This window comes from Nilaparvata lugens, chromosome 6 (genome assembly GCF_014356525.2).
Source record: "Nilaparvata lugens isolate BPH chromosome 6, ASM1435652v1, whole genome shotgun sequence".
Taxonomy (NCBI): domain Eukaryota; kingdom Metazoa; phylum Arthropoda; class Insecta; order Hemiptera; family Delphacidae; genus Nilaparvata; species Nilaparvata lugens.
Genome location: NC_052509.1, coordinates 18302040 through 18316694, shown reverse-complemented (window position 1 = coordinate 18316694; position 14655 = coordinate 18302040). Strand labels below are relative to the sequence as shown.

The following is a 14655-nucleotide window of genomic DNA, read 5'->3' as shown; positions in this document are numbered from 1 at the left end:
ATGTTTTGTGAATAAAAAGTTATTTGATTGATTGATTTGATTGATGAAATTGACAATGTGAAGATTCCTGCTAGAAAAGTATCTGAAGCATTTGCTAATCATTTTGCTTCTGTTTATGATAATGATACTCACTTTGTTTTCGACGAAATTTCATGTCCCAATAACGATTTCAAAATAAACGGTGTCTCAGACACTTTTCATATACGAAACATTACTGAGGGAGAAGTAGCTGAATCTATTAAAAGCCTAAAACCTAAAAGATCTTGTGGTCCAGATAATATACCTCCCTATATAATAAAGGGTTGTGGGGAAATTTTGATTAAGCCTCTACACTATTTATTCAACCTGTCCATCCGAAAAAACAAGTTTCCTAGTAGGTGGGAGGAGGCAAGAGTCACTCCAATTCCTAAGGGTGGAAAATTAAATGATTTAAAAAACTACAGGCCAATATCCAACTTGAATGCAACTGCAAAAGTATTCGAGCATGTTCTGTTTGAGCATATTTTAAATAATTTCAAAAACATTATAACGGTTGGTCAGCAAGGTTTCCTTAAAAAACGATTAACTGTTAGTAATCTTCTCCTATTTACTAATTACATTTCAAGTCACCTTGATAGAGGCATACAATGATGCAATTTACCTCGATTATTCCTTATTTGATAAGGTTGACCACAAAATACTTCTGCAGAAGATGTTTGCCTAGCGTTCATTCTCTGTGTATTTCAATAATATTAGATCAAAATGTTTTACTAGTGGTTCAGGTGTGCCCCAGGGGAGTAATCTTGGGCCTCTTTTGTTCATTTTACTCATTAATGACATTCCAGAGTGTATTAAAAACAGTAATTGTCTTATTATGCACATGATGTTAAAATTTATCGAACTATACGGGATGATCAGGACTCTCAGATGTTACAGGTGGATTTGGGCAGGTTGAATGATTGGAGTGAAAGAAACAATCTGGCACTGAATGTAAAGAAATGCAAATTTATTGTCTTCACTAGACAGTGCAACAGATTTTTCCTGACTACAAATTATTAGATGAACATCTTGAAAGAGTTTATGTGATTAAAGATTAGGGTGTCTACATAGACTCCACTCTCACCTTCAGAGATCACATTAATTACATCCTTTGAATAATTTCAAATAAGATGTTAGGCTTTATCATGAGAAATGTTACACACTTTACAGACATTGATTTAATCAAGATGCTGTATCTGGCCTTGGTGAGAAGTAGACTTGAGTATTGTGCAGTTGTTTGGACTCCTTATCAAGAGATATACAGGGTGTTTCAGAAGTAGTGTCGAGAATTTTAGGGTATTGTACCTGGATGCTAGGAGACTACAAATGTCATATTTGAAGTGTCCAAAACTCAGCGGTTATCCTTATAGCTGCCATTTTGTTTTTTTCACTTAAAAATTTTTATCTCAAGAACGAAATGTTGTATTGATCTGAAATTTGGCATGAATATTTATGCTATAAAGACTCAACTATAAAAATAAAAAAAAAATTTTCGTTGAAATTTTTCAAAATGGCGGCCATTTTAAATTTTTGATGGCGAATATCTCGAAAACCGTCCATTTTACAGAAAATTTACAAGAGACAAAAAAGTTAGCAAATTTTTTCACGATTCCAATGATACCTAATTTATTAAGATTGGTCGAAGAATAACAGAGAAATTAATTTTTTTCGTACTGCATGCATGACCACTTTTCACCATTTAAAGATCAATATTAATTTTTTAATTCCAGATGTATTTAAGATGAAGCTTTGAAACTCGGTATGGCTCCATATGGGCAAACAGATGATTTTACAATGGTTTTCAGATGATAATGTTTGTCTTGTAAAAGTATTGTTGTTTCATTAAAAGTAAAGAACCAGATGTAGTGCTTCCTATTTCTTAGTCTCACGTTTCCTAGGTCTTATTTCTATCTTAAATTTCCAGTTTCAATATTTTCTTACGTTGCTTCTACACAAATATTTAATTATTGTAATGGAATTTAGTTCGCTGGGGTACACCGATATTCACTTCATGTATGGAGCAGCTCTTGGCAATGCGACCGAAGCAAGAAGAATGTATGCAGCTGCATTTCCAAACCGCCGTCTCCCTTCCGACAAGGTGTTCACAAGAACTCACAATCGGCTGAGAGAAGTTGGTTCATTTGAACGGAACAGGGTAATTGCTGGTAGGCCTCGAGCAGTTCGAAATGTTGCTTTTGAAGAGGAAGTATTGCAGAAATTCGATTTCAATCCTAGAACGAGTACGAGAGCAGTTGCAAAGCAAATCAATTCAAGTGCTTCTTCTGTGTGGCGTGTACTAAACAAGGAAAGACTTCACCCCTTCCGCTTTCAAAAAGTTCACTCATTGGTTGAACGCGACTATGAGCCAAGAGTAAACTGTGCCCGTTGGTTTCTTCAGCAAGACATTATCCAACCAAATTTTCTAGAAAATGTGTTATTTACCGATGAGTCCAGCTTTACAAGAGAAGGAATCTTCAACTCTCGCAACAGTCACGTCTGGGCCTTAGACAATCCTCATGAGGTCAAAGTGCGTGGTTATCAGCATAGATTTTCGCTGAATGTTTGGACGGGTATCTTAGGTAATCGCGTGATTGGACCATACATTCTTCCTAATCGTCTGAATTCTCCCACGTACATTACTTTTTTAAGAGACATACTACCAGAACTTTTGGAAGATGTGCCTCTTGCAAACAGATATAATATTTGGTTTCAACATGATGGTGCCCCTGCTCATTTCGGAAATGTTGTTACGGACTTTCTGAACATGACCTATCGTCAGCGGTGGATTGGGCGGGGTGGACCAGTACCGTGGCCCGCACGTTCACCTGACCTCAACCCTTTAGATTTTTTTTTCTGGGGCCATATGAAAGACCTTGTTTACAGCACGCCAGTAGAAAACGAAGAAGACCTTGTGGCAAGAGTGGTTGCTGCAGCAGGTGCCATTCAAGATGATGAAAATGCTTTTATAGCAGTTCGACGGTCCATGATTGAAAGGTGCAGACTGTGTAATCAAGTTGAAGGACGGCATTTTGAGCAATTGCTGCATTAGTATCAGTGAACCGATTTGAGTGAAATTAATATTTTTCAATGTAAAATAAAATTTGGAGGAAAGTTATTCTTGTATATTTCTGTAATAAGAACGGTTTTCATGAAATTATAAAAAAAATTAATATTGATCTTTAAATGGTGAAAAGTGGTCATGCATGCAGTACGAAAAAAATTAATTCCTCTGTTATTCTTCGACCAATCTTGATACATTAGGTATCATTGGAATTGTGAATAAATTTGCTAACTTTTTTGTCTCTTGTAAATTTTCTGTAAAATGGACGGTTTTCGAGATATTCGCCATCAAAAATTTAAAATGGCCGCCATTTTGAAAAATTTCAACGAAAAAATTTTTTTTTATTTTTTATAGTTGAGTCTTTATAGCATAAATATTCATGCCAAATTTCAGATCAATACAACATTTCGTTCTTGAGATAAAAATTTTTAAGTGAAAAAAACAAAATGGCAGCTATAAGGATAACCGCTGAGTTTTGGACACTTCAAATATGACATTTGTAGTCTCCTAGCATCCAGGTACAATACCCTAAAATTCTCGACACTACTTCTGAAACACCCTGTATATTAGTAGTATCGAACGCATACGAAATAAATTCCTCAGATTCATGTTTTACAAGAAGTATGGACATTCATGCCCGTATGACTATTCTATGAGGTGTCTGTCTAAGAGTCAGTTTTCAAATTATGTCATTGAAGAACAGGCGGGATTTCATATAATTAATTGTTCTATTCAAAATATTGAATAATCATTTAGACATTCCGAATATTATCGAACTCTTTAGTATCTTTGTTCCGTTAAATAGACCTGGATTAAACATGTTTTTTACTTTGGATAGAATATACAGTACATCATGCAAATTGCTTCTTACAAAAAACTGTTAGATTGTACAATTCTTTGAGTACGATTCTAGATTGATATATTCGCTGATAATTTGCGCAATTTTAGTGGAAATGTTATCAAGCTCTTAAATTATGAATGTTTAATCAATTTTGCAGACTATAAATATTTAAATTTTAGATTTTTCTTCTTAAAATAGGCTTGCTACTTATTCTCTATTTTTCAATTAGTCAATTATTTTAATTATTATTTCTCCAGTCTATTTTCTATTGTATCTTGTGTTATTTTCTATTTATAATGATTGTTTCAAACTATTTTTATTGCTATTTTCCATTTTTTCTTTCTTATTAATTTAGTTTCAGTTTGTGTAAACAATTGATTTTCAATGAGGCTTGTTTTGGCATAAAGCTGTAAGCCTCTATATAAGTTGTTGTAATTTTTCTATTGATGTAAATAAATAAATAAATAAATAGAATGACATGTTTATTTGTTGACGTGACGAAGTTTGGACAATAGTGTCCACTCTACCACTTAACCACGTAGAACATTGTGCAAAGAGAGTATTTAATGTGTATGTGCGTAAAACATGGAGATAGAGAATATTTATTTATTGAGAATAAATTACATTGAAATAATAAAACAACTCGAAGAAGTTCACAGCTTAACGCCGAAACAAGGCTCATATTCTAACATCTCTATTGTCAATAAATAGAATTCATTTATTGATTTATCAATACTATCACAAATTATATAGTTATGACAGGGAGAGATCAATAGGCCTACCTGAAACTACTCTTCTCTAAAATTATATAAACAGTTAACATTTAAATTGTAAATTGAGTCTGTAATTGAAGAATTTTGAAGTGACACATACGTCTGTGATACGCACCCCATTGAACTGTTGCATAAATTAGAATTGGAAACATTTTGGGCGTAAGCCTGTGGTACTTTTCTTGTAAGTTGTGTAATTCAGAATGATTAAATAAATAAATTTCACTTCCAAGAACTTCAGTCAATTTTCCATTCAAAAAATGAGAAAACAATGAAAATAGAAAGAAAAATTGTTCTTTTTAAATGAAAGATCTTATTAAAAAAAGAACTATTGGAAATGTGAACCTTCGAAATTCGAGGTTTGTTTAAAGTCTACGTTTATGACCGAGTGTAAAATGTAATGCCACTATATGGAAGTCCCCGGAGCCGAATTACACACGGAATGCCATGGAAATCAACATTAAACTATACCCATCATTCATTACAAAAGATATAAAACCTGCCTCAGTCAGCCACAGACAACGTCCTCCAAAGCTGTAATAAACCACATGCGAGAACAGAGTTGGGGTCAACAATCTCTTCACATTCTACTCCACAGTATACTGAATCATTCTTCAAATTTATATTCACGAATGTGATGGAAGAATCTAGTGGAAGAGCAACTAGAATTTCGAAAAAAAATCTAGTGGCAAAAGGATATTTCGCTCTACTTGAACTCTGAGTTGAATTTTGAACTGGAATTCAGACTCGATTGAGACGATAGAATGATAGCAATCATTATACACAAGAAGATGATTATATCCAGATCTCTAGAATTTCACAAGACAACCTGAATACTCAATAGAAAATATTGGTTATTGTTTTGAAACATCTAAACCACACGAAAATGATGAAACAGCAATCGGCTACAGAGATGATACCAATGTTCAAGAGAGAAGAGCATACTATCAGAGAAGCCTAATCAAAAATCACTGACAAAGAATACATTCTTGAGAACGAGAATGTTGTTACAGAAGACTACAAAAAGTATTGCCAGGAGCTATCACCCATTGCATACATGCCCATCATTATGGAGAATGCAAGAACCAGTGTTGTAACTGAGAACCAAATGACAGTAGAGTATGAATGTAGAAAATAGTGTATTCTTAGTTGAATACACGTTGAATTCGATTGTCTATATCTCAAACCGTGAACTTTGGAAGCATTGGTTAAAAAATACGTATTTACGAATGCATGAATATCATTTTGCATTATTCCGCGAATTTTAATAACTGAATATTTTCTTAGAACTCTTTTCCCACATCAACAATGATGAATAGTTTATATAAATGAACTTATTGAAATTAAAATTCAACAACTTTTCACCGAGAATCTGATTGGGGAAATTTATTATCAAGCTCGGAATCTCTTATCAGAACTGATTATATAAGAGATTATAACTTCTAAAACAATCAAATCCAAATTACAGAAGTTTGAAAATAGATTGGGTAGTTCGTAGAATATTGGCGAAACTATGAGACAAATAGATGATGGCTTAGAATCTGAAAAGAATGAGGAAATTCATTGTAATAATAATGTAGTCAATTATTAAAATATGAAATACAATATTCCAATTTATCAATATTTTTGATCGCATCAAGAGGAAAGACAATTGGAATATAGGTAAATCATAAGTTCCAGTTCTAAGAACTTTTGATTCTGTTCTTCATCATTTCAAATGTTTTCAGAAATTCGTGAATGGTTGAATAATATTTCCCATGGCATCAATATCAACACTCAAGTTCGCTAATAGAACTAAATTCTGAATTTCGAATTCTCAAATTGTATAGGCTCCATTGAAATTTAGATCAGCGCAGTAAATCAATATTCAATTATATACATCCACCTTGGAATAATTGGAAGAACGCAATATTTAAGTTGAATTAACGATGATGAGCTGATCTGAAATACAGAACTGGGGCGAAAGAAGCTGTTTTAACAAGTCAAAGACCCAGAACCCTTCCTTAACCGTCTAATCTCCGTTGGGAACTTCTATTCCTTCTGTCTTGCTTGAATGAGTTTCTTATTTCGATTCTACGTGATCTGCCGTCTCAACGGTCGAGAATGCAGCCCGAAGCAAGATATCGCCTTACTTCCGCAATAAAGTAAATTAAATTAGTTGCAACTGATTAGGTTGAATGAGCCTTACTACCGTAAAATACTAAGGGGATGTTCCTAAGAATGAAAATACAACATATTTTTGAACCCGACATTAATAACAATATTATCCGGTTCATGAATGAGACTACAACACATTGGAATCAATTATTATATTGAACAGTTCCTCAATGTATCAGCAATATTATACAGTTCATAAATAAAACTGAATACCTGTTCTGAAACCTTTCTAACATTACAATATAACTGAGCATCAATGTAGTTCATATGAAACTTGATTAATTGATTGAAGATTGATCTGCCGCAGATCCATTAACTGGGTGAATGAATATTTTGTGAAATCGTATAATTCTTTAAAAAAATAAACAAATAAATCTCCTAAGATGATGAAAAGGTTCAAATACGGCGAGTCGAAACGTTATCGGTGATTTTTGATGTTCCTAAGAATTATTTTGCAAAAAAAACTTTGAAATTGCACTGAAAGAAGTGCGAGATGACACCTCTATTCAACTTTTTATTGCCTCAAGTCCGTTTGTTGGTTTTGCTCTAGGTGAGCTAGTCATTAATAATATTCAAATCTTCCTGGACTATTTGGTAATTCAGGTGGATAAATCAACAACATACTCAATGGCAATTCGATTACTTATTTATTACACATTTTCACACAAATTGAAGAACAATTATTCTTACATTTTTCATGGTATATACATAGCACCATAATACAAGTGTGAGTTCATGAGTTGGCGATTAAAATGATGATATGATGATGATGACTGTACAAAAATGCCAGGCTAGATCGGGAATCGAACCCGAAACCGCAAAGAGCAGTTAACTTTACAATCACTACCCTACAACGATCGCCTAAAGGAACTTTAATGGAATGAACATTATTATAATTCTATATACATTTTAGATCACAATCACAACCTTATTACATCCTTAATTAGAGGTTTACAAATAGAGATATCCAGAAATCTGTTGTTTTTCCCAATTATTTATCTCACTGAACTAAATAGCTACGGGAGGTAGGAGTGGTCATGGCTACTGTAATGTCATACCCGAGTACCTTCTAATTTTGTTCGGTAGATGAGGATGATTCCCAAACAAGCTTAAGGTGCTGCCTACCTTGTTAGGTTGGCAATAAACTGAGGACAAGTATTTAAAAATCCATTAAAAAAATTAGAGGGGACGTTTCTGACTAAATTGGTGCAATCGTGAAATTTACTCTAAACTATCAGCATTCCAAACAGATCACGCAAACCCCCAACCCTTCAACAAATGCTGACAGTTCAATGTGGATCTAAACTACCTCCAATATAAGTTATTCAGCTCAGTGTTGTCGAGGTTTCCGTGTTATCATCAGTCTAGTTGAACTTGGTGGGAGGCGGGATGATGAAGGGGGTTTCTGAGTTCTGTTTGTGGCAGAAGCAGCCGGCGTTGAAGAGCCTTGGCGATGGGATGGGGTTGTTCGGCATCTGGATCATGATGGTGGTGAGGCCTTGCACGCATTCGTGGTCCTTCTTGCATTTTCCTGAGCTGCTGCCCTCAGCGCTTGAGGTGGTTTGCTGCTTGATGCAACTGCAAACACAATAATTTCACAATATTAAAAGATGAATAAACAGAGATTCAATTTTCAGATGGACAATAAAATTTACCATGCTAAAAAGTGTGGACACTTCACTAGTGATTATTTACAAAAAAACATCAAATAGCCCTAATTGAAAATATAGGACAGTATACTGTTTGAAATGGAAATAATTCGAGAAATTCAGATCTCAAATATGTAATCCGAAATGAATTTGAGAAGTATACTGTTTACTATCAAATTTAATATACGTGATTTTATGTAATAGAATCATCAAGTAGCTCTGTAGAAATAAATTTTGAATATGGGGCAGTGTACTGTTTGGAATAAAAATAATAACGCAATTAGAAGCATGGTATCAATTGTTTGAGTAGAATAATAAATGTAGTGTATTTTGATTTCCAGTTTATTGATTAGATTTTGTGTATACTTTTTTGGATGTAATGTAACTGATCAACTTCATGTTCGGTTTTTAAATTCTATCAATGAAAGAAGAAATGTACGTTTATACAGATAATTAAAATGGAATTATTCCAATCTTTAAGAAGATCAAGGTTTGATGAATATTCCATGATCTTATTTGATTCTACATTTATAATTATTCAGCTTTATTCTGGGATGGATTTAAACATTGAAGAAATAATTTCATTGTTATCACCAAATAAATGGCAGCACATATTCTACAAATAATGAAACAATGGAACTTAAACTCTTGTTCTATAGCGATTCTAATTTAACATGGTTGAAATGTTTAAAAAGATACCCAAATTAAATGATAAAACATTGAGTTATGGGAAATAAAACGAAATTTGAATTAAAAATATAATTCAATATTCTAAGATTATGTGTGTATGCTAATGATGAATAAAATGGAATAAATAAATAGTCGTGACTATGAAAGAAAATGGTAAAGGTGCTTGATATGCGTCCCCCAGTTTCGGAAAATTCCAACTCTTTGGAATTTTCCAAAATGCAGTGTTTTCTGAAATTCCAACTCTTTAGATTGAGTTGGACACTTAGGGTATGCAAAAATAAACCTAAACATTTGAAAAATTGTTGATGCTTACCTGTATTCCATAACGATTGCCGGAAATCCTTCAGTTCTGGTTTCCTTGACGGAGAAGGGACAAATGGTGTTGTTGCCACTCAAGTGAATCATGGTCAACCTATTCGCAACCGCAGGAAGTGGTATATCATCCAATGACAATGATGGCGAGTTCCCGGCCGGCATGCTGAGTATGGCCACAGGGCATACGACGAGGAGAAAAAGTGCAGAGCTTGCAGAACTGGCGAACATAGTTGCAACTTCAAAAAGTTAGGTTCGTTTAAAGGTTAGAACCAAATTTCAGATGACACTGAATATACTACTTGTGGAGTACTTAGTGAACTGATGCTCGAAGAATCGAGAGCTTGGTTTAAATATGAAAAATCAAGAGCGTCAAACCTTTAATTGCGTGATTATTAATTATTAGATTTGAAGCGAACTGATTTCAGTTAGATTCCCGCGGACGCAATCAGTGGATAATTTCAACAATAACCTCCTACCCCTATTTCACATTCACAACACAACTACGTCACAATTTCAGGTGTGAAGTTAGAACAGAGTATTTTACGCTAAATTTAGTTTATTTTTCTAAATCCCACACAATTGAGGCAATAGAAAACTAACAATCCATTCCTCAGGGAGCTCTATTAGTAGAAAACGTTCCCCCATTGATGAAAAAATACTCAATTGTCAACAATTAACCTTAAGTGGAATAAAAACGTAAGCGAATACGTAAAAATTCCTACACACTTTCCAAGTTTCATAGAATTAAATGCACTACCGGTTTCATTATCTATAAGCCACGCAATGGGTGAAGGCAACATGCATAGGTTACAAACAAACAATTTCTATTTCACCAAATTAAGACTGGATGACCTGTTAGTTATCTCAATAGGTTGATAGTTTAGTAATATGCGGATTAATCACGGAACCGTTCATTAAAAGACAGGACACTAACATACTAATAAAATTGATATCACAGGTACGTGTTGAGTGAGTGATAACACTGATGACGATCTCTCAGAGTTTTCACGTTAGAATTTTATTTTTCTGACGTGATATCATCCCCATCACAGGCGACAGATAACAATGATAACAGCTTGAATGGAAAATTGAATGTTCTGATGTCATGTATATCACTCAATGAAAACACAAAGAGCACTCTTTTTATAGAATCAAAAAAAAAACCTTTTTGGAAATTTTTCAAAATCCAATTATAAAAGTGGCATTGATTGCACTCGTTTCCAGTACAGCGCAATGACTGTACATTTTTTCAACAAGCAGTAAAAGCCAAACTTATAACCATCAATTAGCCCAAATCAAAGAAAAGAAATACTGAAACTGAAGCTAATGTAATTTTTTATTCATATAATTTCATACCAGCAGAGTAATCAAAAATAAAATACTCTTCTATTGCAGTCTCCTATTTGAAAACTAATTCAAAAGTGTGGAAAAACTTTGTTCAGAATTATTACTGAAGCTTCATTTTTTCTATAAGACTAAATAAATAATATTAACATACAGTAAACACCTAGTAAACACCAATTTGAATATCAGAGTAATAAATTAATAAATAAAATTCCGGAAGACTTTATTGAGGATAAAATAACAAAAAACAAATTGAGATTAATAAGATCGTGGATAAAACAGAGCATTTATTTTAAAATTGAGTATTGAGTTGGCTAAATCAACAATTTTTGGCAATATTAATTGTGTCAAAATTATTAAAACTTGAAAATTTTTATATTATTTTTCTGTGTATCTATATTTTGTTTATCAAGTACTTGACTATTGATAAAATTCAACATTCTTATATTATCATCCATCAACAGAATTGTATCAATTGTACTGCTGTTATTAGATTAAAAAATGTATTTCTTATCTTTAGAACTCGTGGCTGGAGCTCAAGGCTTCTTTTTCCAGTCACACCAAAAACTATTGTAATTTGATGATTATTTTGTTTGTAAAAATATTTCTTGTATTTGGCAATAAATTCATTATTCATTCGTATGATATTATAGCAAGTGAATTAATCATTCGTCAGCACCAAACACAACCCCTTTCACAGGTCTGTCCCACGGTCATGACTGGGCAACCCAGCAGGACTTTGAACCCCCCCCCCCCACAACAACACCTAGAACTCTCTGAACTGAAGTCAGCGCCGTTGATTGCAATTACTAAAAATATAAAAAACTGAAAATAAGGACGGAAGAGTTTATTGGAAATTACAGTTAACCAACAGCAGAAGTCCTCAGTTCCATTTATATAGTTTTCATTGGATGTTTATTAACTTATACAGTGAAAATAAGGATTATTGAGAGGTGCAGTCTCTGTGTAATTGAAAGATTTCCGAAAAAAGAATATTTATTCAGAAGAAGTGAAACACCTTTGGAATGTGAGGTAGAGAGAGATACCTGTAGCCATCAGCATTGCACAAATATAATGCCAATCACTATGCACAATGTAACAAGATGGCACCAGAATATCCTGTGATGAGAGTGAAACATGATTTCATTTCGGAATACGGCTAATAGTAGATTCAGTGCTAAATAAAAGTCAATTCAAGTGCTAATATCTCAAAATTATAGAAGCACTTTGTAAGCACGATGTGCCTTCACCAATTATGTAAGGGGGAAAACTATTATAACAAAAGAGAAGAGAATAACTAAAACTTTAATTAATGAATCTTTAACAAAACAAGATTAATTTTATTATAAAAAACATTATTGATATGAATTAATGGGGAAAACACTCGCTTGCTGCTAATGATGATTCAATCTTTGTGGTTATAAAAATTAAGAACAATGATCTTATCCAGTAGTCACCTACCTTTTGAATATGGCTTCCCCCTTTGGCATCCACTGGTTTAATCGCGACTTTACAGTTAGTATTTTAAAAGAACAAAAATTAACTGAACCAATGAATATGCTCAGAACCCGTCTCGCTTAACAATACAATTATTTTTAAACTGCCCGATCTGTGACAGAATAACTGTATTATAAAACGAAGTCTAGCCTTTTTCAATGGATCAGCCGGACTTAACTCACAGTCCTAACGAACAAGCTCTGCCCAAAAGTTAAATTTTGGGTATTAATATAAACTCAGTCAATGCCAAAACATGAAAGCCATTTCAAGTACATATTTTTATTTGTCGCACAAGCGGCACGTTTGTTATTAGAAGCAAAAGAGAAGCTACGTTAATTTTGACAACAAATGAAATAAACAATCTTTCTGTCGATGACAAAGATTGTTCAAGGACAAAAACACTGTTCATTGAACTTTTTTAATTTGAAACTCTAAAATCCTGAACAATATGAGATAAATATATGATTCATATATATATATGACCAGGTGACAACTTCCATTGAATTCTGATAGTCTATACTATATTACGCTTATTTCGTATACTTATAACTAAATGGTATATCAATATAATATATTATAATATATAATAATAATATATTGATATACAATTTAGTTTCATTTGGAGGTTTTATAGTTTAGATGCTATACCTCAACATATTTTTGAAATTATACTAGTTTCACTATTTCCAATCGACACATCGATTCAAGTACTGAATTGATATTCATAAGCTGTGCTGTAATACATTTAAATTAAGTTAAATGGGCATAACTTGATTTCAAAATTGAATACTGCAAGCAAAAATAAATTTCTTGCTAATGGAGCATTAGATAAATTCCGAAACCATATATGGATAAGTTGAGGAGTTACGGCAGAAATTCTGACTTCAGTGAGTTGAGGAGATTCTATTAAACAGGATGAACACAAATTGTACCTGTATAAATGATAGAGGACATGATATTATTGTACATTCAAATAGAATTCAACATTCAAGAAGTCGTACATCATATCGACCGAGGTCGACACACAGATGTCAACAAGATAATTTTCAGGTTACAAATGACAATTCCGATGAAAGCAATGGAGTGGGAGTAGAGCGAAGAAAGGGCAAAGATGCTCAATCACCCACTCTGCTTTCTGCTCTCTCCCTGTCCCATTTCTCCAGTGATCGAGTATTCTGAGTTCGGAACGCCACAGCAGGGTCAACCGGAAGTTCCCAGTTGAGCACAGAGAAGGAGAAGGAGGAGGAGGAGTAGGAGGAAGAGTAGGAGGAGGAGGAGGAGGAGGAGGAGGAGGAGGAGGAGGAGGAGGATGAGGAGGAGGAGGAGGAGAAGGAGGAGGAGAAGGAAGTGTAGGAGGAGGAGAAGAAGGAGGAGAAGGAGTAGGAGGAGGATGAGTAGGTGGACAAGAGGAGGATAGATGAGTTGGAAAACGAATTAGAGTGACGTCAGATTGCCGATAACAAGATTCCGAAAAGAGGTCCCAGAGTAAAAAATAACGAAATTATCTAGAGAAGTGGAAAAGAAAAAGATAAAATTATGTGCAGAGGATCGCAGGCAGATCTGACTGACATTGGACGGACAAATTGTTTGAGTGGATTTTCGAAGAATTGCCTTTTGCTTTTCCTAGGCACGTGCAACTGCCAACAAACGTTTGATTAAAAACTACCCGGCCAAGTGTAATTGATGCCACTTTTGCTTTCATATGATATATTCGGAGAGAGTAGATTGGCTCTCAGATTTATTGCTCCACATACTGCATTCTCCTCATGTGGATCAACGAGCGGATATAATCCGGTTCGACAAAAATGGGTCAAGAAAAATGGTTCAGATGGAATTAAATAGAGAATGCATTTATTCAAATGCTAATTAATATATAATAATTATTTAACGAAAATCCCAAATAAATGCTGCAAATCACCCCGAAGACCTCTGCTACTGCAGACATTGACAACAGGGTTGTCTGCAGTAGCAGAGGTCTTCGGGGTGATTTGCAGCATTTATTTGGGATTTTTGTTAAATAATTATTATAAAAATGGTTCAGAATCAAAAGAGAGAATAACAGTCGAGGGAAACGAGCATTTGAATATTAATGTTTGAGTTTTGGATAAACCCATTCAAACTGAATGGAAATACTTGAAATTTTTGAAACCACCTTAATAAATTAACAATTGTGTTATAACTATTCCCAGTCTTCTTATTCAACATTGTCTACCTCCCAAAATCAACAACGTCTCTAATACACATACAACCAATGTAAATTGTAAACTGAAACAATTGGATATTTTGAATGATTGATTGAACGTAAATACAATT

General features: G+C 33.8%; 3 protein-coding genes across 3 annotated transcripts in view; 1 reads left to right on the top strand and 2 right to left on the bottom strand.

Moving 5' to 3' along the window:
• The window catches only part of LOC111048856 (protein furry), a 329691-nt gene that overhangs the window by 266206 nt on the left and 48830 nt on the right, over window positions 1-14655 (bottom strand). The window lies entirely within an intron of this gene.
• LOC111048663 (thyrotropin-releasing hormone receptor) overlaps window positions 1-14655 on the top strand; it is a 214382-nt gene that overhangs the window by 189537 nt on the left and 10190 nt on the right. The gene's annotated exons all lie outside the window — the stretch shown is intronic.
• LOC120351826 lies at window positions 7258-10823 on the bottom strand. The gene is made up of 2 exons (XM_039430317.1): window positions 9500-10823; window positions 7258-8425 (listed from the first exon to the last, which is right to left on the bottom strand). Exons 1-2 carry the CDS (start codon window positions 9727-9729, stop codon window positions 8212-8214), a joined length of 444 nt encoding a protein of 147 aa, XP_039286251.1. The 5' UTR covers window positions 9730-10823; the 3' UTR covers window positions 7258-8211.